Source organism: Brienomyrus brachyistius, chromosome 6 (genome assembly GCF_023856365.1).
Source record: "Brienomyrus brachyistius isolate T26 chromosome 6, BBRACH_0.4, whole genome shotgun sequence".
Taxonomy (NCBI): domain Eukaryota; kingdom Metazoa; phylum Chordata; class Actinopteri; order Osteoglossiformes; family Mormyridae; genus Brienomyrus; species Brienomyrus brachyistius.
The window spans coordinates 30,477,124-30,505,092 of record NC_064538.1 but is presented as its reverse complement, the minus strand read 5'-3'; the positions used below and the strand labels follow the sequence as shown (position 1 = coordinate 30,505,092).

General features: G+C 48.7%; 1 protein-coding gene across 2 annotated transcripts in view; it reads left to right on the top strand.

Annotated features, from left to right (window-relative positions):
- The window catches only part of LOC125745025 (RIMS-binding protein 2), a 62,949-nt gene that overhangs the window by 14,899 nt on the left and 20,081 nt on the right, over window positions 1-27,969 (top strand). For both annotated transcript variants that reach the window (XM_049017408.1, XM_049017409.1), the window contains 19 exons: window positions 12,391-12,498; window positions 13,085-13,213; window positions 13,866-14,045; window positions 16,014-16,145; window positions 17,607-17,768; window positions 18,384-18,467; window positions 18,639-18,728; window positions 19,120-19,242; window positions 19,337-19,441; window positions 19,757-19,807; window positions 20,055-20,087; window positions 21,973-22,108; window positions 23,048-23,244; window positions 23,441-23,547; window positions 23,634-23,743; window positions 23,820-24,671; window positions 25,134-25,285; window positions 25,624-26,031; window positions 26,545-26,931. In XM_049017408.1, the coding sequence (XP_048873365.1) occupies window positions 12,391-12,498; window positions 13,085-13,213; window positions 13,866-14,045; window positions 16,014-16,145; window positions 17,607-17,768; window positions 18,384-18,467; window positions 18,639-18,728; window positions 19,120-19,242; window positions 19,337-19,441; window positions 19,757-19,807; window positions 20,055-20,087; window positions 21,973-22,108; window positions 23,048-23,244; window positions 23,441-23,547; window positions 23,634-23,743; window positions 23,820-24,671; window positions 25,134-25,285; window positions 25,624-26,031; window positions 26,545-26,931 (3,546 nt within the window). The remainder of the gene's footprint in view (window positions 1-12,390; window positions 12,499-13,084; window positions 13,214-13,865; window positions 14,046-16,013; window positions 16,146-17,606; window positions 17,769-18,383; window positions 18,468-18,638; window positions 18,729-19,119; window positions 19,243-19,336; window positions 19,442-19,756; window positions 19,808-20,054; window positions 20,088-21,972; window positions 22,109-23,047; window positions 23,245-23,440; window positions 23,548-23,633; window positions 23,744-23,819; window positions 24,672-25,133; window positions 25,286-25,623; window positions 26,032-26,544; window positions 26,932-27,969) is intronic.

Here is a 27,969-nt window from a genome sequence, read left to right as displayed (position 1 = left end):
GGAGCATTATAATAAACTTAATTATTAAGGTATGTAAAATAATGAATACATACCAGAAACTGACTCACTTTAACAAGTGCTTTTACATTTTTTTTATATTGTTTCAAAAGTTTCATGTGCGTCTGTCTGTCTCTGTCGATCTGTCTCTGTTTGAGTCTGTCTCTATTTGTCTTCTGTCTAGCTCTGTCAGTGTCCCCCAGCCTGTCTCTCTCCATCACTGTCTCTGTGGGATTCTGTCAGGCCGCCCCTTGTCTCTGTAAGATGTCGTCCCCTGGGGGTGCTAACTTCAAATGATCCGTATGTTGTCCTGGTGATGGTTAATGAAATCCCCCCCGGTCCTCTTTCTCTGTGGAAATTCAGCATTGCGCCACAGAATGAGGGGGGTGGGCTGGGTCCTTCACCTGCCCCTGGTGTTTGCCGTCATAAATCCCCCCTCTCCCCAGCTGAGAAACACACAGACACACACGTGGCCTGTCCCAGCCTTGCTCTCCTTTGTCTGTCACCCCCCAAGTGTGAGTACAGTGTCACACGCTGACTGGAGCGGAGGGTGTTGCAGGCGTCCTGCTTTCACGCTCAGACTCCCCTGCAGTGAGGGATCGTCCTCCAGATGATCCAGGGTTTCCAGAATGTCCTGGTCTTTGAGTGCTTAGGTCCAGCTTTGTTGGGGATGGGGGGGGGGACAGGCGGGCATTGTGCTGGAGAAGCTTGTTTTCTGGCCCAGTCTGTCTGCATGTTGGATGACTACGGCAGCTTAGCTTCAAGCACGGTTGTGTTATTGGAGATGTCTGCACCTTTGGCAACCCTGTAGTTTAATTGCATTAATTTAAAAATGCCCCCCCCCCCATAATCAAAGGAAAAGGCCGATACCAGAGGTTTTTTATTTCAACTTTGCGATGCTGGTTTCCGCATGCCAGAGTTAGACTTGCATATGTGAGTAATTCACACTAGGGCTGCAGCTATCGATTATTTCAGTAATCGAGTATTCTATCAATTACTCGATTACTCGATGGATTAATCAGGTACTGTAAGAAATACTTTTGTCTTATTAAAGAGCAATAGTGACTATTCTAAAATGAATAACTCAGGTTTCCGTTTTAGAAACATTTTTAATGATTGAACTGAAAAAAGAACTCAACCCTTTTAGTGCATTTATGTGCATATTTGTTTTGCTTTTTAAAAGAAAACACTTTCTTAAATGCAAAAATAAATAAAACGATGTCAAATAAAATTACTGAAAAAAGGTATACGTATATATCTTAAACAAGGCATAAATTAAAATGGCCTTTACTCTGTGTTCTTGTACATTTACAGGAGGCATACAATCCTGTCAGAACGTTTTTTATCTCCTGAATGAGGTAGGAATGCTCTCTGTGTGTGTGTGTGTGTGTGTGTGTGTGTGTGTGTGTGTGTGTGTGTGTGTGTGTGTGTGTGTGTGTGTGTGTGTGTGTGTGTGTGAGCATTTAGAGGAGCATGTGGCGGATGGATAATTCAGTGTCTCAGAGTTTCACTAACCCAAAACCGGTGGGGGGGGGGGGTAATTTTTATGTTATATTTAATTAATTATATTATTCATATAAATCTAAATCTTCAAAATAATATTACTAAAGCCTTGAAATAGATCTAGTTGAGTACACCCCATGCTCTCCTTAAGACTCACCCCTGCGTGCTGCAGGTATCACTGCGACTAATGAAGCTGAAAACACTGATCTTCACCTTTCAGCTTATTTAACAGCTGATTTGGTTAAGGACTCTCGCCAGCTCTTTACCAGTAAAGGTTTAGTAGCGATTACAATCACTGCTGTTGTTTTCCTTCACTCCACCTGAGTTCACCACCTCTGTAACGGAACCGTCTTTTTGCAACATTTTCACTTCCGTTATCAGTGTCTTTATTGAGGAAAAATAGGGGCTGCTTGGGCTGAATTTTGTTACACTTTTTTTATTCACACATATGCCCATAAATACGTTTCTATCGCATGTCTTTTTTAGCCGCGAATGTGAGTGAAGCGTTCATGCTTACAGTACTTTGTATACTGGTTCTGCTCTGTGGACTGGATGCATAGACGGGATGTTTTGTGTTGAGATGTTGAATCATTGACGTTGTGCTATTGTGGTGAGCTAATTCGGATTTACAATGGACACACTGTACAGTATTTTCGCTTTTCTTTTATTTGAAATGGCCCCAAACTTTAGTCATTTTTTGTCTTTTCCTCTGACTATTTTCTATCTGGCTATTTTCCCGATCTTCCTCCATTGCGCCATCAAATCAAACCTGTTACAAGTAACGCAGCGTAAGCACACTGGGACAGTAATAATCCTCCGAGTGAAACACGCTGATCACTGAGCAGTACATAGTCATGTGTGTTACACGAAGCAAAGAATTGAGGATTTTTTGTAATCAAGTTATTCGAGTTACTCGATGAATCGTTGCAGCCCAAATTCACACTAATGAAGGTTGTGATTTTTATTAATGGGAATCTGTGGGCCTCTTAGCATTGACTGCTAAGGTCCCTTATCTTATTCCTGGTTATAATTCCTCCTCAAGCGTTTCTTTTCTGTATTCATCAGTTGGTCTTCAGCAGGATCCATGTCAGAAACGGTAAATGCCCCCGAGTAAGGATGGAATCTGCACTGCGTGCCCCCATCCATGCTGATAAATCACATCTCTGCTCTATTCCCTGGGAGCGGTACACCGGCATGTAGCATGTAACGTGCACCCCCGTGTGCCCCCTGGCAAGCGGCCCTGTGTGTGTTGTGTGTCCATACCCTTGTCATGCAGATCAGGCCTTTGATCAAAGCACTGCTTTATACTGGGCAGGCAGGAACCCCCCCCCCCCCCGTGTGTGTCTCTGTCTGCTTTGCCGTCTCCAAAAATCCCATATATGGTTTCCTGCTTCCCTGCTGCTTCTGGGAGATGCCCCCCCATGTTGGGAATGTGCGGTCATGTGCTGGTATAACAGCGGTTGTTCTGGGGGGTGTTCCGTATCAGTCTGGTGTTAGACCATGTTTATGAGACACTTTTATATTGTATCTCCATGACAACAAGAGCATCCTCGGTGTGGAGAGTCCACCCTGTACCGTTACCGGTGAATGCCGATTGAGGAGGAGCTCCAGGCTGTGTGCCTTCCTGGCAGGCATGTACTGACCTTTGAAAATTAACAGTTTTAACCCAGTTTGCAGGTTGGTCAGTAAAATCTGCTGAGGGGAACCCACCTCCTCCTTCTCCCAGTCCCTGGTTGGTGAAATCTCGTCATTCTGCCTGTGTAACCCCCGGCAGACGCAAGAAGGGGGGGTGGGGATGTGGCCACGTCAAAGTGACCTCGTTTGGGTGACTGCGTCGCGGTGACGCCGTTTGGGTGACCGCGTCGCGGTGACACCATGTGCGGGTGACCGCGTCGCGGTGACACCATGTGCGGGTGACCGCGTCGCGGTGACACCATGTGCGGGTGACCGCGTCGCGGTGACACCATGTGCGGGTGACGCCATTCAGGTGCCCATTCTCGCGGCGGATTGGCGTGTCCTTTCCATGAGGGTGTCACACCATTCCCGTTGAATCCCGGCGAGTCCTCGAATCTTCCATTTGGCTCAGCTGGAGGCTTCACTGCCCCCTGGTAATTTCAGCTACTCGTTTCAGCGAGCAGGAAACATCAGCATGGTGTCCAGAGGCTCAGGAATGCCCTCTGAACCTGACAGCGATGAACTGGGATGATTTGCAGAGGTTCATTTGGAGATCAGAGGTCATTCCTACTGCAGATAATGAAAGGTGGGTTCTGTAAAGCTCTTCGATCCATCTTCCCCCTCAGATCTGGTCTGAACATCGATTGCCTTTCTGAAATTCACATACATTGCCTTTAAGTGTCAATTATCGTACGATCATTAACATGTCCAGTTTGGGTTAAATACACAATCAAAGCTCCTTGTCTAATTAATTTAAAAACATCTGTTAGTTACCAATCGGATACACAGCAGTGCTGTATCTGTAAGGCCAGTTAGACTTTGGACGGTTTGGGTTAGGAGGGGTCCGGATGTACCGTTAGCAGGTGGCATTACAGCTGCCCATCTCCCTTCTCCCTGTGTGTGCATGGTTTTGTGGTGAGAATTTGACCCTGTTGTTTATGATCAGGCCTTGTGAGATATTGAATACAGAACCTTTTGGAAAATTCACAGTCCCTCTGTACTTCACCCAGTCGGCCATGGAGAATGGCCCATCCACTGGAGAATGGATGCTGATTGGATGCATGTTGGAGATTATGCTATATCTCTGTTTTTCTGGGGGTCTCACATGGCCCCCCTGACTCAGCGTTCCCCCCCAACACTCCCACCACTTATGTGCCCAAAAATGGTTCTAGCACCAGGGCTTCCTTTGAGGTTTTTTGCCTGCAGGGCATTGAATTCAACAATATTGACATTATCACCAAGGATTCATCTTGAGCAGAACAGTGGGTGGCTGCAGTTAGCTTTGCTTGCAAACCTCTCAGTTGCATGATAATGCTCGGTGGCCCTCAGGAATGTGCTCAGTAGGCCTCAGGAGTGCGCTCAGTGGCTCTCCGGTGATGTTCAGTGGACCTCTGGAGCATGCTCAGTGGATCACTGGAGTGTGCTCAGTGGCCCTCAGGTTTGTGCTCAATGGGTTTCAGGGGCTACGCTGGTCCAGTGCTGTGTAATCCCCAGCTCAGACACTCTGAGAGGCCCCTGTCACTTTCAGTTGCACTTCTGATCTGGGCCTGCAGGCTCCGCTTTGCTTCTGGTTCGGTGACAGCAGATAGAGTGACGCACTGTGAATTGCTGTGCCGCGTCTCCGGTGGCGTTGCCTTGTGCAGAGGAAGCTGCAACCTGTTTCTGCATGTCGTCTGGGCCAGTACTTTGGCACTTCTCTGCCCTACTTTGGACCCTTAATCCATCAGCGTCAGGCGCTTGTGACAGTGATAAATCCACAATAAATGCGTCAGTGATTGGGCGATGGGTCCTGCACAGCGCTGTGATTTATGTCCGCTGTCGAGAACGGTTCAGCTCATCTGTTAGTTACAGGGTTGATGTTTAGGGTTCTCTGACTTGCCAGTGTTTATGCTGCATTGAACCATTTCCTCAGATTCTTTGTTCTGTGGCTTCCTAAAGTCAGGCCAATGGTCTGTGTGCTCTGTTAAGGGTGTATTTCAGCTTATTTATGAATGGATCATGCTTCTGTATCTGAATGACAAAATGTAAACATGCATCACACACCATGCTTCTGAAGGGGTGCTGACTCGATAAAGCCAATGGATCTCATTCGGGAGGCTTCAGTACATTTCTCATTTAATATGTCATAAAATATGAATCAAAGCTCACACTCGCTGTTCTGGCCAGTGTGCGAATTGGGGCACCGCTGCAGTTTTCCATGCGAGGGGTCCTGTTTGGCGTGTGGTTGCCAAACATGCAGGGTTTACGTGTGGTTTGGAGTCGAAGGTACTTGATAATGTCACGACATACGCGTCCACAACAGTCATCCGTGGTAATGCAGAACCGAGATTCTTCAGTGAACATGGTATGACGCCACTCGTTATTAGTCCTTGCCGCCCAGTTATGGCACCACTCCAAATGCAGCCATCTCTGTACTGGTGTTAACCGCAGCCTGCACATGGGACAGTGAACCAGTAGTCTGGCTGATGCCAGTCGTTAAGACATGGTGTGGGATTACACGGGGTGTTGTAGGTGCCCTCACGTGCTCATTGGGTGACTGACATCTGCATGCCCCACATGCCAGGCAGTTGCACAATACGACCACCTGGCCCACAATGCAGCCCCTATTAAACTCCAGCAAGTGTTGGTAATGCTGTCTGATGCATTTATGATGCATCCTCTCTGTCTGGTGACTAGACATGCCAGCTCCTTGCAAATTGAATAATTTGCATACCCATCGCTGATCTGTACATGTACCAAATTACATCCAAATCGGACCATTACTTCAGGGTGCTTAACTTTTTTTGTCACTGACTGTTTTTATTTCAGGATAAAACATATATGAATTACAATGTGTACGGATCCAAAAATATCAATATTGGTGTCCATGTTCTGGCATTTGGTTATGAGACAGAGAAAACAATTTAAAATAACTGGCACATAATTATGTAGCAGTGTAACATCCTCCTAGTGTCCAAAATGTATCATCCGTTGTCTGTCCTTATCTCCTCGTGTTCTCTGTGGCGAATACGATATAGTGAGTCAGTGAGTGGACAAGTGGACACTCCAAACACAACATGTGTGTGTCATCATGCCCAAAGCAACTTCAAATAAGCCGCAGAATAAGGACATTAATCGTGAAGTCCACTGTATTGCATAATAGCACTTTCCTGTCTATGTTTTCATTAACACAAAAAAGTCCCTCGGTGATGATGGAAGTATCCTTGGGCTAATTACGCCCAACATGAGTGCAGACGTGCGCAATCGTACAAGGCAACTGGGCCAAGTGTTAGTACGCCCTTATGCATGTTCAAACCCTGTACTGCCTTTATGTGCGCAGTGTCAGACGTAACCTTTGAGATGCAACCAGTCAGTAAGCAATAACTCTGAGATGGAACCATTCACTGATGATTTTGTGTAAAATGCATTTCATCATAGTGGACCTTTTTGCACCTCAGTCACCTCAGTAAATAGGGAAATGGAAAGTCATAGCATGGGGTTCAAACAAAGAGCCAAATGAGAAAAGCCGTTCTGCGTCAGAATGCGACGCGCCTGTCCCAGATTAACGAATTTAACACGAGTGAGTTTAACCTATGCAGCGAGCCTCTTGACGTGAGTGTTGACAGTGCAGTTCGGTGTCCGAACAGCTCAAGTGATGGATCAGCCTTCCCTGTGGGCTCATGTCTCTGCTGCTGGATGACAGGCCTCTGGGAATCTGCACCGTCAGCTTTCAGGCAAAAGCAGAATGAGCTGAGAGCAGGATCTACAACCACTAGGAGAGAAACACTCCTTAGGTGGTATGTGACTAAGCAGGGATTTCCTTGCACCTTGATTAATACTGATAGGTGCTGTGTGCAGAACAGCCATCTATCAACCAAATGCTTACCCTCGACAGGGTTGCAGGGACCTTGGACCTATTCTAGGCAGCATAGGGGAAAAAGCCATGGGACACCCTGGACGGGATGCCAGTCCGTCACAGGGCACAAGGAAGGGGACACCCTGTATTGGATGCCAGTCCAGGCAGGTAGGCAGACAAAGACAGACAGAGAGACCTTCATTAATTCTGAAGGAAATTGCCGATTTAGAATACCACAGCACACATTTACATAGCAAAAATGACATTCAGATGTTAATAGGCAGTAACAATAGATAATGAATAATAATCAGTAAGAGTGTCAAGAATGCCACAGAAAGTATTGCTCTTGAACAAAAGCATGTCAGACTTCCTCCAACAGCTTCATCTGCTTGTCAGGTTTCCACCTTTTATTTGCCGCATATGCAGTCAGACGGCTGTGTAGTAACTTGCTTTTGTCAAGCGTACCAGCACAAGGTGCTTGGCAGCTTTGTTGCTCCTTCTTATAACTGCTTTATATCGTAATTAAGATGTATCGTGTGCTATTTCTGGACTGTTCCGGTTCTCTCTGCATGGTGCTGATCTGCCTTGTGTTTCGTGCACCTGGGGGTAGTAGGACAGGTCCTCCACATGCCCACATGCACATGACCAGCGGAGTTATTACCAATCTCTCTTAACAATCAGTTTGCTGTCACTCTTTTCTGAACTATGAGGTGGAATGTCAGTAGTGTTCCTATTCAAGACTGATGTTTAGGGGAATGTGGGGGGGGTGATGGTTTGATCTAAGCTGCAATTAATATAGACTTCCGGCCACAGAGGAAAAAGTCTCAAGCTGGTTTGTTTTATTTCTTGCCTTCCACAGACAAAGTGGGTGTGTTTGGGCTCTTGCAGTAAGCTCATAAGCAGCTTATTGAAAGGTAGATTCTCTTTGAAGTGGGAAAATGCTCTGATGGTGTGTTGTTCCTCCGAGCTTCGGGGAAAGCTGAGCGAGTCTCTGTGGCGGTGTTTACTCGGGTGGGGGTGGGGGGGTTTGTCCATGGGGGGGTGGTATGGGGGGAAGTCATGCATTCAGCCTGTTAATCGGTTAAGCTGTGAAGGGACTGAAGCAAGATTATCTAGACAGGGTTTAGTCCAGAGGCGGGGTAAGATCCCATTTTTAATAAACTTCTAAAGTGCTAACTTCAGCTCTCCTCAGGCACACGCTATGAATCTGAGGATGTTCAATGAAACACTTTCCCTCTTAGTCCACTCCACCCCAAGCTGCCGTCTTTGGTTTCCTAAGCGTGTCTTTCTGTTCTGGTGTCAAACTCTGATACAGTGACGTTTTGTAGGTCTCTACATTTGCACGGCAGGTAATTTCTAGCAGGGGTAGGAGGAGCAGCCTGCACTGGGGTCTGAGCAGCTTGTGCTGACTGGTGTTTGTACTCACTATGTGCTTATGAGCAGTTCCAAACCTCACTTTTGTCTGGTCTAGTTTTTTCTCAGCCTGGTGTTTTTTTTTTTGCCCTCACTGTAGCCGGTGATTATTTCCAGAGTCGCCAGCAGTGTAAAAAAAGGTTTGATTGGGCAAAGACCAAGATCCTGTTTGCACATGGATGTGCGATCCTTTGGTGTCCCAACTGAGTGAGGTGGGTGGAGCCATGTGGCAGAATGTTTTCGGGAGGGTGCTTATGAAGCCAATGTCAGGGTTGGTTGTTTTATTTTAACGCCAATGAGGTGGCTCCTGATTGTCACCCGTCCGTCTGCGGTAACGGTTCCTTTGCTAATTTTCGGACTTGGATTGGATGTGAGCAATCCAGACAGCCAACCACTCCAGGGTAATGGTCCGGAAACTCCAGACGGGGGCAGGCAGGGGGGGTATCCCAGCTGGCCTCTGGTGCCAGGGGTGTCCCAGGCAGTCTGGGGTCTGTCTGATGGGGGGGGGGCTCAGGTGCTCAGGGGGGCACATCTCTGTTGCTAGGAGATACCTAATTAAGCCAGGATTTGTTAAATATTCGCTGCGTGCCTCAGCAGATCGTTGGCCTGCCGTGGTGAGTCAGTGAAGCATTTCAGAGAGCGCCATTGTTTTCTGTGACTCCCATCTTTTTCCAAATACTGTAAAAACACACTGGTCGCTTCAGGAGGTGGCTGTCTGGGTCTGGCAGTAACTGACCACTCCCTGATTGACTTTTTCCAGAAGGTATTTTGTGCAGCCGTGTTGGTTTTCCCATTTGAAAAATGTATTGCTGTGTCACCTTTATCAATGGGACTATTTTACCTAAGAGCACCTCCTGCCTTTACATGAGAAATTAGCAGCCACTGACACATGCATGGTGCATGCCTGATGTGGAGCTTGTGCACAGGGGGACACCTTCACACTGGGGGGAGTTTGACATGAGCGAGTCTGTCTGCTTCCTTTGGGTCAGGGTTGATATAGAATCAGTACTCACTGGCATGAGCAGCACCTGCAAGCGGACCCCCACCCACACCCATGCATTATTTTGGGCAAATACTTGAAATTTGCGGCCTCGTCGGCTCAGGGCCAGTTTATTCAGATACCACGTGGAAAAATAGGATGACTGAACATCTGACTTTGGTACAAATACTGCAGATTAGGGATTCCAGGGCCTGGCTAAATGCAGTGCATTATGGGACAGGAACGGGGGAGAGATTCCGCCTGTATATGTAGTGAAAGCTGTGACCTGTTCAGCTGCTATGGACTGTGTTATGGCAGTACCAGTAATTCCCGCCTTTAAGGATGCTGGCATGAGTTGCCATGGCAACTCAGCAGCATGATGTCAGCACCCGACTGCTTTCTTTGTTTACATTCTCTGATTTACATTGCCGCCCATCACCATTTAAAACACCATGCTTCCGCACACATGTCCCGTGAGGTTCAGGTGTGACCCGCTGATGCACCTGTCTGCCAGGTCAGGTTTCTATTTCTTAGGGACTTGGGGGTGGAGGACTTCATTTATTATTATGGAGCGTACCATTCAGGCTTGCGTCATTCAGTTAAAACCGCCTGACACAGAACTAATTCTTTGTTGATCAGAGGACTGACCGCATCTGAACCTGTCTGGAAAAGCTTGAAGAATGGATCTAACCCCAGCAGCCTCTCCACTGCCCCCAAGGCAAAAGCACCAATTCATTGCACTGGTGGCCTTCGGCTTCCCCGGCCCTCTCCCTGGGTATGATAGATGGCTTATGACTTCAAGCTTTGCAGATTTGACTTTAATAAGCCTCGTTTCACAGACTCTTGTCCCTGATTTCTTATGTTATACTTAATCTTTATTCCAGCAGTCCAATTTAATCACCTCAGCATTTCAATAGCTGTGTAATCTGACTGGCATTTTTGACTGGATCCATTTTGATGGCTGCTGTTCTGTACTGCTCCCCATTGTGAGATCTGTACCCATTAGCCTCGAGACTTGTGCTTTTCTTGAGGCACATTACTATCGTGTTCAGATATACTGTACTGCTGTCCCCCCAGTACACTCATTTACAGTTCTAGCTCCATATCATGTCATTTTACAGTATATTCTGCAGTACATTCAAGTATATTCTGCAGTACATTTCTAGCTGGTTTGTGTTTGCGGCAGATCTGAGTGCCACATCTGCCCCCATCTGTTTGTCATAAACCTTCTTAGGCTTTACTTCAAGCAATCCTGGATTTAGTCTTCGGTGTAGTTTTCTTAACTCTCTGGGGTCTAGGGGTAGGGAACACACTTTCACTGTCTGGGGCATGGTCACGCATCTCACTCATTATCATAATTTGTTTGCCATGAATTAAGTTTATTTCTTATATATTTGCTTTGGCATTACACTCATCTTTATTTGATGTACTTTGTAAATATGTCAGATTCATGTGAAGTTTGGAATTTGACATCAAAGTATAGATATTGCAAAATGCAGTTTGGAACACTTGCAGAAATATTATAAAAATACATAGTAAGCGATGGTGGCAGTTTGTTTTGATCCCAGATATCTGATCGCCAAAGTCTTGGCTACATGAAGATGACTAAATGGTGTAGTTGCAACATTCTTTTGGATAAATAAATAAGAAAAATCTAATTTGTCACTATTTCTGGGTTCCTTTCATTGAATATGTAGCAACTTTCATGTGTATGCATGAGCCATTCCCACCTGGCCACATCCCCCCCCCCCTTTTATGGCGCTGATGGGGATGTTTCTGGATCGCGTTTCACCGTTGCGTTGTTCATCTAATTACCATGCAAATGCGATTTGAATACGCGGAAATGCTACTATTTATAATGTGAATAGAGATCTTCGGGTGAGGACAGTACTACACGCCCCCGATGCAGGTAAAACAAAGAAAGGTGACATGCTTTAATTTTTTGCCCATTTAACCTAAACTTTAATACTTCCGACAATGGCCATTTTGAATAGAAGACAATGATTCTACATGAAGATTTCAGCGAGATATAAACTGAAATAGACATGAAAAGTACACTGCGTCGCCGACAACGCACTCCACCCCAGAGGGTTAATGGGAGAACTTCCTCTCTTTGTGCTTCATGTGGGCCAGTTCCATTGCTGGTGTTCAGGATGTCTGGCTGCCCTCTTGCTTGCTGTCCTAATGATCAGTCTAGCTTAGTTAGCATGACCTGTCCCCAGGGCCGGCTTTTGTTTCACAGTGTTTGTGGACACCCAAGATGGGTCACGCTGTAGTAAACGGTGGCATTTCATTGTCACTGCAGCTGTTCCTGCCACTAGCATGAATAAATATGTGAATCATATGTATTCATATGGCCCTGCGATAGGCTGGCCCCCCATCCTGGGTTGTTCCCTGCCTCGTGCCCAGTGCTTCCGGGGGCTCCAGACCCCCCGCGACCCAGTAGGATAAGCGGTTTGGAAAATGGATGGATGTATTCATATGATCAGACTGTTCAGTTTTAGAATGGAAGGACATTTCTGTGCTGTACAACTCCCATGATGCATCAGGGTCTCATGCAGAGTGTAATCATAGATGGAGACTGGCAGCATATCCCATGGCTGAGAGGTGGGGAGGAGGACCCCATCAGGTCTCCGTCAATGTAGGGACTGGGGGGTGGGGGATCATTACGTGACGGGAGGTGGCTTGGAGAAAAGCCGGTCCCCACCGTGATGGACGTGCTGTTTGCACCTCGTGAGCTCAGTTTGTTTGTGCAAATGCTGAAATGTTCTCTCTCTTGCTCTTCAAGTTACAGTTCAAACCAGAACACAAAAATGCAAATATCCCAACGGTAAGAAAAGGTAAATTAGGCCTCGTTTCCCAGCTCAGGCTGTAGACTGCCTTGTTAATTACTTTCATGAGGCTATGTTAAGGAGTAAGCCCGGCTTTGAGCAGTGTCAGAAATCTTCAGATCTCCTTCCTGTAGTAAGTAGTAAGTAATGCCTTTCAGAATGGGACGGACTGCAGCTACCTGGTCCGGCAGAACGCAGAGCTGCTGCGTGCCCTGGGAGACCTGGAGAAGACCTGCGCTGCCCTGAAGGAGGAGAATGGCCTGCTGGTGAGGAAGATGCCCTCAGGCTGGAGATGAGCATGCCACTCGGGCTGCTCAGCTGTTTACCCACCACCAGCCAACCAGAAACATAACCAAAATGAAAATATGGCTTAAGAAGTATAAATATATATCAAATTACTGAAGGAATAAGCTGAAATGAAACATAGACTAGTGGCTAATATTGTGGAAAGCATTTTTGGCATTACGCTTTAAAAACTGCTGCATGAATATTGGTCAAAGAATCAAAGAATGTTAATATCATTCATTGGACAATTAAATAAGTAACTGGAGCAACTGTTCAGTTAAGTTCTGCAGTCTCTAAAAATTGGAAGTGTTTCCATAATTCAACTAGTGTATGGAGTAAAGTGCAATGTCCATTCATCTATCCTTCTGAAAGACAGATTCTTGAATTGTCTGTTCCATTGATGGCTCAGTTATATCGGTCTTAATGCCCGTGTGTTTGAAGTGGGAGGGTAATTACAATGTTGATGATGAGATGAGGTTTTGTATCCTCACAGCAGACATCTGTGTAAATGGGTACCTCTTAATGTTCTTCTTTATTGTTGTTAAAGTGTGATTTTGTTCCACCCAGCGCAAAAGCCGCTCACCTGAGACCGAGGAGAAGGTGAAGCGGCTGAAAAGGAAGAACACAGAGCTGGCAGTGATCGCCAAAAGGCTGGAGGAGCGAGCGCGCAAATTGCAGGAGGCCAACCTCCGAGTGGTGAGGGGCTCGCTGCGATCAGGGGGTCAGGGTGCCAGGGGGGGTAAATGGGGGTTGAACAGCCATCTCAGATGTCGCTTTTCCCGAGTTTGGACCCGGTTCCCCTCTTGTCTGGGTTGCAGGGCACCTGACTGTTCGGTAATCCGCTCTGTGACGATCAGTGAAATGCTTGTTATGAGCCGTTCGAGTCGCGAGTAATCAGGAAATGTGCCGGCATTGCAGTGGCCCCCGACCTTGGCCGTTAATACTGCATCAATCCCACCTGAGAGCTGGGAATGCTGCCCTGGCATCAGCCCCTGGCGTCGCCATCTGGAGAGCCTCAGCACGCGCTTTCACCCCCCAGTCAGATCCACAGATCGATCGGAGCCGAGCCGTAGCTGACCCAGATGCTATTTTAATCTTCGCCTGGCATCCTGTTTGAACGTCACTCTCGGAACCAGGCGTCAGCCGGTAAAATGCTCAGGTGATGGAGGCAAAAGGAAGGGGGGGGGGGGGCAAGAATAATGTGCCCCAATCAGCAGACGGGGAATAATGAGTCAGAATAAAGTCTTGGAAGGCACAGCACCCCCCACTGGTATGGTATTTTATTTTTGATGTGCTTGTTGGTGAGTGGTTTGTAGTCCACTGATAAATCAGCCACTCCCCACCCCAGGTGAATGTCCCAGCATCGATGAGGGCCGGCAGTGCTGTAGAACAGTACAAGCGGGCCTTTGCCCGGCAGCGGGCCCGCGACCTGGCCCAGCATGCAGACACGCTGCTCTGCAAGGACAAGGAGATTGCCAACCTGCGACGCCAGTGCCACGAGCTGCAGGCGCGCGTCGGCACCGCCAAGGTGAGCGGACCACCGCAGCCATGCTGTGTCACTTCCACATCCAGTCTGTAGAGGGCGCTCCTCTGAAACAACACTGTGACAGAAACTTTTGATAATTGTTGCTTGTATTAACCAGTACTTAGCACCCTGCAGGTGACTGGTCACACTGGTAAGTGTGTAACACTAGCTGCTAACGAACACCGCATGATATGGGTGGTACCACACAATCCCATCAGCAGAGTCACACGCCTCGCAGCTGCCCTCAGCTTCCCAAGCCAGCCTGCCATGGAGCGACACCAGTCAGAGTTGCCAGCTTAATTCCAGCAGACGGATGGAGTGTCTGCCCTCTTTTTAACAAACGAGCATTGTGTGTGGTTTTAATGCAGCAGAGCTCATTATTGTAAGCCTTCTTTTGTCATAATGCGCCCTCTGCTGGACATGCCTGGCTCTGCAGAGGGGACTGTCTTCCAGCATTTATGGAGGAAGCAAAGGAGATGATGACCAAGGGGACTTATAGTACTGAGATACCATTGTGAATAGCCAGTGCTAACATTTTTTGTTGGAGTGCTGCTTTAATTTGCATATCACCTAAATGTCTGCCACTGTTATTGGCAACAGATATTTAGCATCTTTGTTCATAACAGCTGTCCAAAACAATGCAGACAACTTTTCACAAACAAGTCAATTTGAATATAAAATATGATAACAAGGATATTAATGATTCCCACTAGTTGACAATGTCAGCAGGGCTCAAATTCAGCCTGATGTATTCATTTGATGTCCACTAGGGGGCAATGATCCCACATCGGTATTCATCACTGATGTCACAAAAGGTGAATTGTGTGTCGTGACTGTTAATCATAAGCCGGTGTAATGACCTAGTCACAAAGGCTAAATGAAATGCATAATGCATGATCGCTTCAGGTTATACATGAAGCCGTCAAGGTGAGCCTTGCTCATTTGGATTGCAATAGCAGATTGATTTAGGAATCTAGCAAGTTCTTGGGTAGGTCACCTTTCCAGAAATGCTGAGTGCTGAGCCTTGCATCAAACCCCGTCTTACATTCTGCCTCGGTGTTACTGTGATAATCATTGGGCACAGTATGACCTGAAATTAATTAGCCAGCATTTTAGGGAGAACGGGAGGTGCAAGTTCTCTGCTAGTGTGACGGGGCGTTTTGCTGGCGTGATGGGTATGGTGAGTGCTGGCATGATTCTGAAAAGGAGGACTAAGGCTGAAAAATGAGGACATCCATGAAAAGATCCTCAAACTGGGAGGGGGGGAGCTGAGGATGGTATATCTACCTCATTATCTAGAGATAATGGCATAGAGATCATTGCATGCACTCCCACTCTCTACTTTTGTAGTATGTGTGTGCAGGTGTTTCATGATTTTTGTGCAACCAGGGGTGGGAGAGAGTGGCATTAGTTGTTGACGGGGAGGTGGGTAAGGAGGACATGGGGGCTTGAAGGAGGACGCCCCACAGCAGTCCAGAGGGCTAGAAATCTGGATGAATGGTCACCCTAATGATGGTGCTCTCCGCTAATGCTATGGAGCTCTCTGTTGGCACGATGGGTTTTCTGGCGAGGCTCTCGGCTGGCGCGGCAGGACTCTGGGTTGGCGCAGCGGGGCATTCTGCTAGCACAGGGCTCTCTGTAGGTGAGACAGGGCTCTCCATTAGCACGACCAGACTTTCAGCTGGCGGGGCTCTCTGTTAGCGAGACGGAACTTTTGGCCAGCTAGTGCAGCAGAACTCTGCAGCACAGTGGATATTTTCACTAACGTGATGGGGCAGTGCAGCTAGTGCAATGGGCTCTCTCCTAGCATAACCGGCTCTCAGCTAGATCGACGGGGCTGTCATCTAGCATAACGGGCTCTGAGCTAGCGTGACAGGGCTTCCTCTCCATCACTGCACCAGAGCTCTGCACTAGCGAAAGCGATGGACTGGGCGTCTCTGACCTCTCCCCCATTCCTCTGTACTCTCATAGGGGATCCCTGGCTCGGCTCACCTCCCTGAGGTTGAGCGGCTCCTGCGCGAGTCCCAGAAGGAGGTTCTGCGGCTGCAGAGGCAGCTGTCTGTGTCCTCGGCCAAAGATGGCAGTGCAGGCTACCCAGAGAAGGTAAGAAATGGTGGAAATTGAGGTGGGAGGGGTCAGGAAGAGGACCAGCCCCACCCACAGGGCTTCTAGGAGGGCCATCCCTCCCCTTTTTCTGTTTTTTTGGAAACACCTTTGCAACCCTCACTAATAGCTCATACCAATTTCCATGAATAAATGTCACTGTGTTCAGGGTGCATTGTAAATTTATAGGTCATTTATAGCCTTGATGTACACTGAACGTAATCTAACACTTTTGCCTCTTAATGGCACCATATTTTCTTGGGAGAAGGTGCATATGGTTGTTGCCTATTGGTTTTTAAATACACAGGCTCATTCTCCAACTTCCAGTAGGTGGCAGCACACCAGGGGATGGTCAGCATGGCATCATGCCTCATTAGTATGGCTGTGGGGGTGGTGGGGGTCTGGAACATTCCACAGACGGGAGCCAGGCTTTGGCTTTTCTCTGAGTGGGTAAGCGGAATTCATCCCTGATGGGTTTTATTTAGGCAGCTTGTTGGTTTGTTATGGTTCCTCCCTCCATCTTGGTGCTTCGGTGCCACCCATGTCCTAAATAATGTGTCCTTTATTGTTAAGCCTCAGCCAGTTGTTCATGTTTTACTTCGTTTGTTTCACAGTCTGAAAGAAAAAAAAAAACCCAGGTACAGTTTGCTATTGCTCCCACTTGAAAAACATATATTCAACTTTGGTTCCACTCAGAGCACGCGAACAGAGTGGAGCAGGAGTGAGCGCGGAAGGATTTTGGCTGGAGCGTATTTCAATAAAATTGGAGCGTCACCTTATCTTTTGCTCCTTCTCGCTACGCTTTTGCAAGGTTCCCTACTATCACGCACCTGGTGTGACACGTAAGGTATCTTTTGGTAGATCTAAATTATTACATTGTACACCTAAAATTAGCTACATCAAAAGCATTGGGGTAACTTGCAAACTGTACAGTCTGTTTACAAGGTAATAAAACTGTTTCATACATGTAAATGCGTGTGCATGAATATGTAGACTTGTCTCAAATTAAAAATCGCACACCAGCCAGCTGACCGAAGTTGGCAACATGCTCACATCTTGAAATCATTTCTGCTTGAATGTGGATTTGGCTCTCAGTTATTTTGATGCCAGCCTACGGTTTAAGCTAAAGTTAAATACAATGCAGATTGTTTTCTTAATGTGGAGTGAGCGGAGTGATTTCATTGGAGCAGGATGAAAATTGACTGGAGTGGGCAGCGATAATGAGCGGAGCGGCTGGGAGCAGGGGAGCGGGGGGAGGGTACCGCTCTACATGCAATGCGCGGAAGTTCTCATCACTCTGTCCGCTCACATGCTGGATCTGCTGCCCATTCTGGCACACTCTCAGCCTGGGATATGTTGTGCTTCATGCCCCCCAGGGGGGGTGCGCCACACAGTTTGAGTATCATTGCTTTGGCTGATAACTGCCAGACGAGGGCTTAATACGCGATATCCCTTCTACAGGCTAAGGGCGAGAGCCCCATCCCCGAAGTAAGCAGGGCCCCCACTGTACCTAATACTGACAGCATGGACAAAGGGGCGGAGCAGGAGTGTCACGTGACCCCCGAACCGGAAGCCACCGCCCAGAATGAGGGCCGGCCAAAGGATCAGCACTTGCACTTCCTGGTAGGTACTCCCTGCATGCCCACTATGGTCGGGTATGATGGCGGAGGTAGGGGGCACTCAGGGGGCAAACTGGAGGTCACTGGAAATGGCCCTGAGACTTTGAGGCCCTCGTCACCCTGTTCTTTCTTGCAGCAGTATTTTATAAATGTAGCTAAGCTTTCAAGTTGCAGCCAGCTTCATATTAATTTTCATATGACAGTTTAATACTGAAATTCCTGTGTCCACAAATCATAAACCACGTCACGGATCTGTTAGCCTCTTTTGTGGGCAGCTGACTGGTGTTAGAAGCTGCCCCAGCTCCAGGGGGTGTAGCTGTTAAGCTGCCACAAGTGACTAATCAGTCCCTCCGAGGTCTGAAAATTCTTCATAATTTCTGTTCATTTTATCAGGCTGAAATAAGCATATTCCACTGCTTATCAATTTAAGCCGGAATAGTTAATGCATTGTAAGTTATATTAATTTGAATTTTTAAAACGATTAAAACATGGTATACTGGCACAGGGATTTCTTGTGTTGCCCCAAAAGTTGGTAACTCTTTCATGAGGCTCCAGTTCTGCATGAACATCCTTTAATTGTGTGAAAGTTAATGCTGTAACTGAATTACGACCTTTTCAGGAAACTGAGCTCACCAAAAAGCGAAAAGAGTGTGAAAGTCTGCAGAATGATGCGAGAAAAAGACAGAGGAGATGCCTGGATCTGGTAAGGTGCCAAACCAGACGTTTCAGGTTACCATGGCGATTCCCGTTTAGCCCTGTACACCAAACTGAGAGCTTGTCAGCTCCGGGTTACCATGGCGATGATTCATCTAATGATGCTCGATTTTCTAAATCGTAGCGGTTTAATGGAATAGTTCTGTGTTTTTTTTAATAGGAGAGCCAGCTGGAGGATGAGCGAGGCAAAAACGAGCAGCTAGCAGAGGAACTGGGCCACCTTAGGCAGATGGTACAGCAGCTCGCCCAGGTAAAATGGGCTTGCACCACTCAACCCAGTGGTTTGGGGCCCCCTTCTGGCCCCAAACAGTCACTACACTGAATATTAAATGAACACATTCTTTATTTAGGAGATGCTAAAGCAGCATGCTCTGCTAACCAGCTAGCTAGCTATGATCATCTGACTCACTTGCTATTTGGTGTAAGGGTGGCGGGGGGGCCCCAAAGTGACTTGATTGGGGCCCCCCAAAAAACTGACCCGGCCCCTGAACCTGAGTTTCTTTTCACATAAGAGCCTTAAAATGATGTCAGACTGCAGCCTGCCTTTTACTTCATCAGACATCGTGGGTTATAGATGCAGATGATGCACTGAAGGGGGAGGCCACATTGCAATTAAGTGGCACCTCTGTCACCCCCGACAGGCTCAGGTGGAGAATGCGGAGCTGAGAGAGGACCTGTCCGAACTGACTGCCCAACACAATTTGGTTCTCGAGGAAAACCAAAGACTGCGTGCCAAGCTGGAGAACCTCGAGCAGGTCCTGAAGGTATGTCATTGAAGGTGGAGAGGAACAAGGATCTTGCTGCATCCCTAATATTGGTATAGGCCTGTCCATTAATCACCCCCCTCTGTGTCTGCAGCATATGCGCGAGATTGCCGAGCGCCGGCAGCGGCTGGAGCTGGAGCATGAGCAGGCCCTGTCAGTGCTACGCTTCAAGCAGGATGAGGTCAAGCGGCTGCAGCGGGTACGAGAGGGCAGGGTCTTCTCTCTGAGGTCCCGTCAAACTGCCTCAGTCTAATTCAGAAGACGCATTATCACCGGAATACCACCGAAACAAGAAATATTTTACAGTGATAAGTCGACACGTGCCCTTCTGGGATAGGCTCTAGGCCCAGCTTGTACTGGTGTCAGCTCTAGGCCCACATTATACTGGGAGGTAATAAGTCGTTTACGTGTCCTCCTGGGATAGATTCTAAACCCATCCTGTACTGCATTAGTGATCACAGTTGGTGAGGATTCGTTCACCATTTCTATCCGGTATTAATCACTGTTCCAACAGGCGCAGTTTTTCACCAAGAGGGAGCATGATGGTGTGGTGCAGCTGTTGGAGGTGAGTTCCCTAACATGATCTGATAATATCTGACAGTCGCAAACGTAGCTTAGGTGTGATGTGAAGGTGGGGGCGCGAGGCAAACCGAGCTGGTTGCTTCCTGCTTCTCACCTTGCACTTTTTTAATTGGACATGGACTTTTGTTTGGCTGATCCAGGGGCCGGCCCCCCAAGCAAGGGGGTGGGTGAGTGGGCCCCCTCTGAATTGTCTGTCCATCTGAGTAAATGATCCATGTGCTCCATTGTAGGAACTGGTCCAGCTAGTGTTGCAGAGAGAGCTGGTATAGTACAGCGCCTCCTGTTTTTTAAACAGACTTTTTCCTCCCCTCTCTTTCTCTGTCTGTTAAGCTGCATCACCAAATCACCGGCCCCTAGGGGGCCCCAGTGCTCTGAAAATGGGCTTCCAGAGAAGCCAGCAGGGATCTGAAACACAGCGCGTTGGGTCTGAATGTTGCTCATGGGCAAATATCAACTAATTAAATTTCCAAGTAGGCCTGTGTGTGGCTCTGCCGGTTAGCACACTGTGCCCACAACCAGGAGGTTGTTGGTTCAAATCCCAGGGTTGGCAGAGTGATGTTGCTCTCTTAAGCCTCTGAGAAAGGCCATTAACTCGTAATCCAACCCTGCTTTTTCTGTTGTATGTTGCTTTGTATAGAAGTGCCTGCTAAATAAATTCATATTTAAAGTTTGTATGAGTTTGGCATTTTCCAGTCAGTCTACTTCAGCTCATGACTATTGAGGAGCTTATCTGTAGCTTCGTGCTGGTGTGAGGTTAGGATGGAGCGTGCTGCTCACTGTCATTATCGATGCCGTGATGCAGAGCTCCCCCACAACTGTGGGAGGGGGGGCACGCAGGTGTGGAGCAGTCAATAGCACCTCACCGCTTCATTGGGCGGTTTGGGGTGTTTTTGTGATGCAGCTTGTCGCGTGAACCTGGACTCAGATTGCAGTGTCTAATCTATTAACCCCTCTGGCCTCGTCCCACCCTCACCTGCTGCATGCACGCTCTCTCCATACCTGAAAATGCCCATGCTGCTAACCAGACCACACTGGACTGCATGCAGGTATACCCAGTCTGGACCTGTGCCGTACTTGTACACTAATGTCCAAACCCATGTGTGTGTCTGTCTGTCTATCTGTGGCTGCGTGCAAAAATTCTGCACACTTCATAGTTCTTGCGTAGGTGGGCACTGCTTCAGGCGTGCTGGCACCCACGGCTCTGGCGTCTTGTGAGAGCACGCAGTTGCGCAGAGTCACACGTCTTCCTGTATTATCTTGCTTTTTTGCAACTTGGTGGTTGTTTGTTACTGTGGGAGTTAATTGATCAGACAGGTAATGGCGCCCCCCCCCCACCCCCCCCAGGCTGCAGCAGTGTCCGAAGCGTGCCGTTAGGGTGCTGAGGTGCCTTGCTGAAGCTGACCCATCCACGCTAAGCTACGACTTCTCAGGTCTAGAGGCCGAGCGGTGGGCGGATAGAGCTAACCCTAGATAGCCACTAGCGAAGTGTGTGTGTGGGGAGGGTATTGTAACCGTATCCCGCCCCCCTCCCCACCCCCCCATTTAGTTCGAGCCTTGCACACTAATCCTCCACGGCCCCTTAATTTGCATGGCAGGAAGTCACAATTTCAAAGTGCAGTAAACCGAACCGCTCGGCTGGGGGGTCTCACGCCACGCTATCCCCATGCCGTGCTCCGCCCCACGCCACGCCCTGTCCTGCCCTGCACTCTGGCCCCTGTATTTTCATCTGGTGCTGGGCCTAACGCAGTGCTCCGTGGCCCCGTCCACGGGCTATGGCTGGCCTGTACGCCTTATGGGCTCAGGCTTATAACCACCCCACATACTAGAGGTGCTGAGCCTTCTGCCCCAACAGTCCCAGGGGACAAGCTAACCCACTGTTTACACCGCCCCCATTACTTAATTTTATGCATTTAGTCACTTATTGTGTAGCAGTGCCATTTTAAACTTTATGTTAACATAAAATCCCTCTACGTACAGTAGCACGTCTGAATATAGATAGTAGATAGTAGTGGGGTAAGAGTATAAATGGGCTAGTTTAAGAATCAGCGTTACATAGATGGACCCGCACAGTGAGCTGCACTGGAGCTCTGCATGCAGTTGCTGTGGGTAACCGCCGGGCTCCCGGGGGCCCCCCCTCGCTGTCCGCAGGCTAAGGTGCGTGACCTGGAGGATAAGTGCCGAACCCAGAGCGAGCAGTTCACCCTTCTGTCTCGGGACCTGGAACGATTCCGAATGCGCGCCAGCAGGACGGAGATCCCAGCCCAGCTGGGCAGCGAGGATGGAGGTAGGTCGCGCTTCCAGAACTTTCTATCTGCTTCACCTCTCAGTCTGCTTTATTAGTGCATTTAGGCCTCAGGGTTTATGTGCTTTCTGTAGTTACGGTACCCCCACTCTTAGTGACATTAACTGGCCTGTCTGCAGGCCTGAAAGAACCCTGTCATGATGGGCTAAGCCCCTGTCAGCTGCTCTACCCAGCATGCAACAAATACACCCCCTGCAGCGCGTCACTGATCAGATGTCTGTGTGGTAGACGGCCTTCGACCTCCTCGCCGCTCTCACTGCTCTTACCACCGCTGCCCAGGCCAGCCCTCCGTGTCACTACTCCTGCTCAGACCTCTGCACTAACAGGGCCACATGCTGCTTCTGCTTTTAGATCCTCTCAGCTCGTGGGATATGATCTCCCTGGGGGAGGTCGCCTTCTGCAGTCTGGAGGCAAACGGAGGGCTGCTCTGTGACTCCTCCTCGCAGGGTACAGCCTTCTGAGTCTGACACCCTCTCACAAGGGAGGTGGACGGGTCTTCCAATGCACTGCATTTGGCTCTGAACTCTTTGCTGGTCTGGCAGGGTTGCACCTCCCCCCACCCCCTTTTTGTGTGCGGGCACTGCTTAGAGTCGAGGGTGTCACATGTGCGGGTGTCCTCTACCCATCAGGCCTGGCAGGACTCTGCCTCCCCTCTCCAGACCACACCTGTCCCACACATGGGATGGCATCCTGGAGAGTTCAGGCGGTGTCAGTGACCATCCTGAGTGCTTCACTCTTAGTGAGATTAACTGGCCCATCTGCAGGCCTGTAAGCACCCTCTCATGATTGGCTAAGCACCTCTCAGCTCCTCTGTCTGGTACCCTGGGAATATGCCCCCTGCAACGCGTCGCTGTTGCTGACTTCCTCGAAGAGAACCATCCCTTATGACCATGCGCTCATCTTCCGGCCTTGTTCCTGCAGATGTGGGCAAGAGCGTCCCACTAGCGGAGAGCCGGGCACAGGCAGAGTCCGCCCCGGTCACGCAGACCCGCGAGCCACCATTGGTCAGTGCCAAATCAGGCTCTGTCTCCAGCACGCCCAAGTCAGAGCCGCAGCAGGTCACCCCGAAGTCCGAGTCCCTCCCACAGAGCTCTCAGAAGTCCTCTGCGACCCAGGAGGTGAGACCACGCCCCCTTACCGGCCCATACATTATTTTTATACTTATTTCTTTATCTGATGCTATGTATTTTGGTATTATTCATTTTTGACAATTTTAATATAAAATTCTGTAATTAATATAACGCTGCTGATTTTCAAAATGGGCTGATTTGATGAATCCAAGCCTATTTGTCTGTTCATTACTGCTTCCTGAAGGTGGACACGGCCAGCGAGGTGGAGGAGCTGGATATTGACGTGTCCCCAATCCCGTACCCTAGGAGCCAGGCAGCTACAAAGCTGCAGGTCTTCATTGCCAGATACAGGTTTGTGCGCCATCCTACTGGTCATAGGGAATGTACTGTCACCTTCCATTTGCCAGCTGACTTATTTGAATTTGCTTTTTCTTTAGTTACAATCCATATGATGGCCCCAACGACAGCCCAGAAGGAGAGCTCCCCCTCACTGCTGGGGAATACATCTACATTTACGGAGATATGGATGATGACGGCTTTTACGAAGGTACCTTTAGTATGGAGAGGATTTCCTTCTGAGTTGGGTTCTCTGCAGAACCTGACATGCTGTATTGCGTGTCCAGGAGAGCTGATGGATGGCCGCAGAGGGCTGGTACCCTCCAACTTCGTCGAGCGGGTCTCCGATGACGACGTGATGAACCTCCACCCGCCCGAGGCTGGAGAGCTCTCCCACGGCTCTTTCCAAGAGTTCAGCTTCCAAAGCAGTAGCGAGAAGCTCCTTCGCTTCAGCATCACCAGCTTGGAGAAGACTGAGACCCCTGCCCCGGCCGAGCATGCCCCAAGAAAGAGCCCAGCGCCCCTGACCAACGGCCTGGACCTGGACGTGGAAGACATGGGTGTCGATATAGTGCCTTACCCCCGGAAACTGACCATTATCAAGCAGCTAGTCAAAAGCGTCATCATCAGCTGGGACCCGCCCTTGGCACCTTGCGGCTGGGCTGGCGTCTGCAGCTACAACGTCTATGTGGATGATGATCTGCGGGTCAGTGTGCCCCTGGGCTCTCAGACCAAGGCCGTGCTGGAGCAGCTCGACATTGCAGAGAGATGCTACCGCATCTCCGTGCAAAGCCTGACGGATCGGGCTGCCTCAGACCGCCTGCGCTGCAGCCTCCTTGTGGGCAGAGACGTGAGCGCGGCTCCCGCCATGCTGAAAGTGGAGCGCATCACTGCCACCTCTGCCAGCCTCAACTGGTTGCCTAGCAACAGTAACTACGCGCATGTGGTACACCTGGATGACGAGGAGTATGAGCTGGTTCGGGCTGGCTGCTACTCGCTCTGCCTGGGGAACTTGAAGCCCAACACGGCATATCAAGTCAGGGTGGAGGCACAACCTCCCCCCAACATGCCCTGGGAACTGCCCCCGGGGATACCGGAGCACAGGAGTGCCCTGACGTCTTTCACCACGCTCACGGCAGGTGAAGCAGTTTTGCCTCGCCAGCCTGCATGCCTTAAAGAGGGGATCCCCCCCTCCCTGAGTGTAGTCAGTGCTCCCTTAACATACTGTAGTATACTGTCCCTCCACAGGAAGTGATGCCTTTAGTGGCCATACCCTCAGTTTTCCCATTCATTGTCTCCACCAAAACTCAAAACCTACTCACACTTTGACCACATTTTAATAAAATATTCCTTTTATAAAGAGCAACTGGTTTGTGTAAAGAAGGATAAATAAGAAAAATAAATTATTCGGATATTTTAATTCATAATCAAGATGTTATTCCTTGCATTACAGTCCTATCAAATTGTAAACTGAGCATTTATGGTTTGAATTTGCTGAATTGTCATGGAATGGTGGCTAGGTAAACCTTAGCACTATGCATCACTTCTTTACCACAACCTGACCTTCCGGTGACCTATTGGTGATAACCTGCCCCTCCCAGGCCCTCCTGACGCCCCATTGGACGTGCAGCTGGAGATGGGCCCCTCCCCCGGGATTGTGCTTGTCAGCTGGCTCCCAGTCACCATCGATGCGGCTGGGACATCTAACGGTGTCCCCGTCACGGGCTACACCATCTACGCTGACAGGAAGAAAGTGAGACTCCCACCTCGTTCCCTCATCATTTCTTGTGTCCTAACATGCTTCCTGTTATGGCCACATGTTCTGTATGCTATTTGGGTCCACTGTCACCCCCATAATTGCTGTGTTGTCACGAAATTGCGTGCGAGATCTGTGGAGCAAACATCCAAGATAGGGTTTTGGTCCGAAGATAAACGAGCAGGAGACCCATCTCTGCCTAATCGACATCCTTAAGTTATCATAGCACTTTGTGTATGGGATTGTCCTCTGACCTTACCGCTTTGACTCACAATGAAACATCATCACTGTCCACCCTGACTTGTCACCGGCCTCCCCGTGTCTTCTGGCTGCAGGTGTTGGAGGTGGCCTCTCCGACGGCAGGTAGCGCCCTCATTGGCCCATCGCAGATCGACGCCCTGCAGAGTGCCCGTGAGCTGACGGTGTGCACCATGTCCCCCCTGGGGGAGTCTGCTGACTCCACACCCGTCGATGTGCAGGCCAAGCTGGTGCCAGTTGTGGAAGCGCTGACCCCCTCCCCGCTCAGTTCTGCGGAGACCCCCCCAGTCCCTGCTCTACGCTCCCTGTCCCCTTCCCAGGAACTCATAGCCACCAAAACCCCCGGACTGTCCTGTGACCCTCCGCAGGCGATCCTCCCCATTAAAGATGGAGTCTGGGTGGACCCCTCAGCTGCTAACCCCCTCGGGGCTCCCCCGGTGAAACAGGAGGCCTCACCCACAGCAGAATTATGCTGCAGCCAACCGGTAATGGAATCGCATTTCGATTTGTTCTCCATGCTCATCGGACTTCTCGTCATCATCCTATAGTCTTGGTTATCAGACATAATCTGATATCAATGAGCAGTATTCCTGTTTTCGGAGTGAAGATGGACTCCCTCCTTCTCGGTTCTCCGTGGCTTGAGAAATTTCTCTACCCCTCTCTAAAGCTTTTAAGCCATTCGGTGTTGAAATACAGTTAATATGATTCCCCACCACAGGACCGTGTCTTGCAGCTAGGGACTCCCCCTTTGAAGATCTCTGTGGTTTGGCTGCTTTCACTTCAGCATGAAAGTTGTGTTGCGCAGGTGGGGGGAAGGTAGCTGTGCGTGAAGCTGATGGCCGATAGCTTCGTCCCAGGAGGAGTGAGGAACATTGTCAATGTGTCATTAGTTTTAAGCCTGTCCTTGAAATGTTTTGCACCGTCCTCTGTGAGATTATTTTGAGACCCATGACCTTTGATCTGACAGGTTCAGAAACACCCCTGTCCTCTTTTCCCAGGTTAGTTTGGCCTCGCCCTCGGATGAGGCCCAGGCCCTGGACTCCAGAAAAGATCCTGAAAGCCCAGGAGTCAAGCGTCCTACTGTGTCCATCTCAGAATTCCTGGATGGTGTGGTTTCCAGCGCCGAACCCAGCACAGCAACGCCGGGGGACATCCCAGCTCCCCCCAAGCCTACCTGCCTGCAGGCAGCCATTCCCCCCGACCCTCAAAATGTCTCAGAAACACACACCCTGCTGCCCGCAAGCCCCTTGCCCCTGGAGTCAGAAGTGGAGTATGAGATTGACCGGGAGAATGCTCGAGTGGGGTCCATCGACGACTTCCTGGATTCTGATAGGCTGCACCATCCGCCAGTCAGGCAGGAGGACAGCTTCCTGCAGAGACGCCAGGTCTGTTGCATCCATCTCTAATCTCCCTAAGTTACGGCACACGGTTACCTGGTTATGGTGCCAGACTCCCCATTGGCTATTAGAATCCATTCCAATCGAACCCTTCCCCCTTCCTTTCTTCCTGTCTTGCTCTCTCTGGGGTACAGAACAGATGACGTAAATGGATTATTTTTACTATATCTGACCATCATGTAGGTCATATTAGGTTTGGGTCCTCTGCATCTTGATTTTCCAAGGATATGGCCATATAATCACAGAATGTATTAATGAGGACTCACTGGAGAAAACCAGTGGTATTTGAAATGCATCATTTTAGTTTGAACATCACTGGAAGATGAAATGCTCACATGGGTAAAGATTAAAACTTGAAAGGTTGTGAAATAGGTGGAACGGGAACCCAAGAGCTTTGTTATTGGTCAGTTTTTCCATAACGAACACCATGCAAGAACATAACTGGGACCAGAATACCCTAAGCCATAGCTGGATGATTGATTTTTATAATCTATCATTAGATCTGCATCTATATATATGTTTTGAACTCTGGTGAAGACAGGAGCCGAGCTGTCAACTGATCATCACCTGGTGGTGAGTTGGATTAGTTGGTGGGGGAAGATGCCAGATAGACATGGTAAAGCCAAGCGTATCATAAAGGTGTACTGGGAGATGTTCAACAACCTCTGGCAGAACCTCTGTTGCATTCTAATGGAGGGTTGGAGACATTTAACTAGGGAGGGACCGGTCCACATTTCTTTTTAGTTCTAATGCGATTTTGATACATAACTGCCGATACCAATACAGATTCCAACAGAAGAGCTCTTTTTACTTTAATACAGTAAATAAATGATATGATGTATATATAAATACATTTTTATACTTTATATATTAATATTTTTTTTAAATGTATGCCAAATACATGTAATTAGGCGACTAGAAGCATGTATACTGTTCTACCTCGTTTGTACATCTAATTTTAAATATTTTTGAGGCATTTTGCAGTTCAGTTGAAATATCTTCCAAGTGAGGACGCGCAAGTGACGA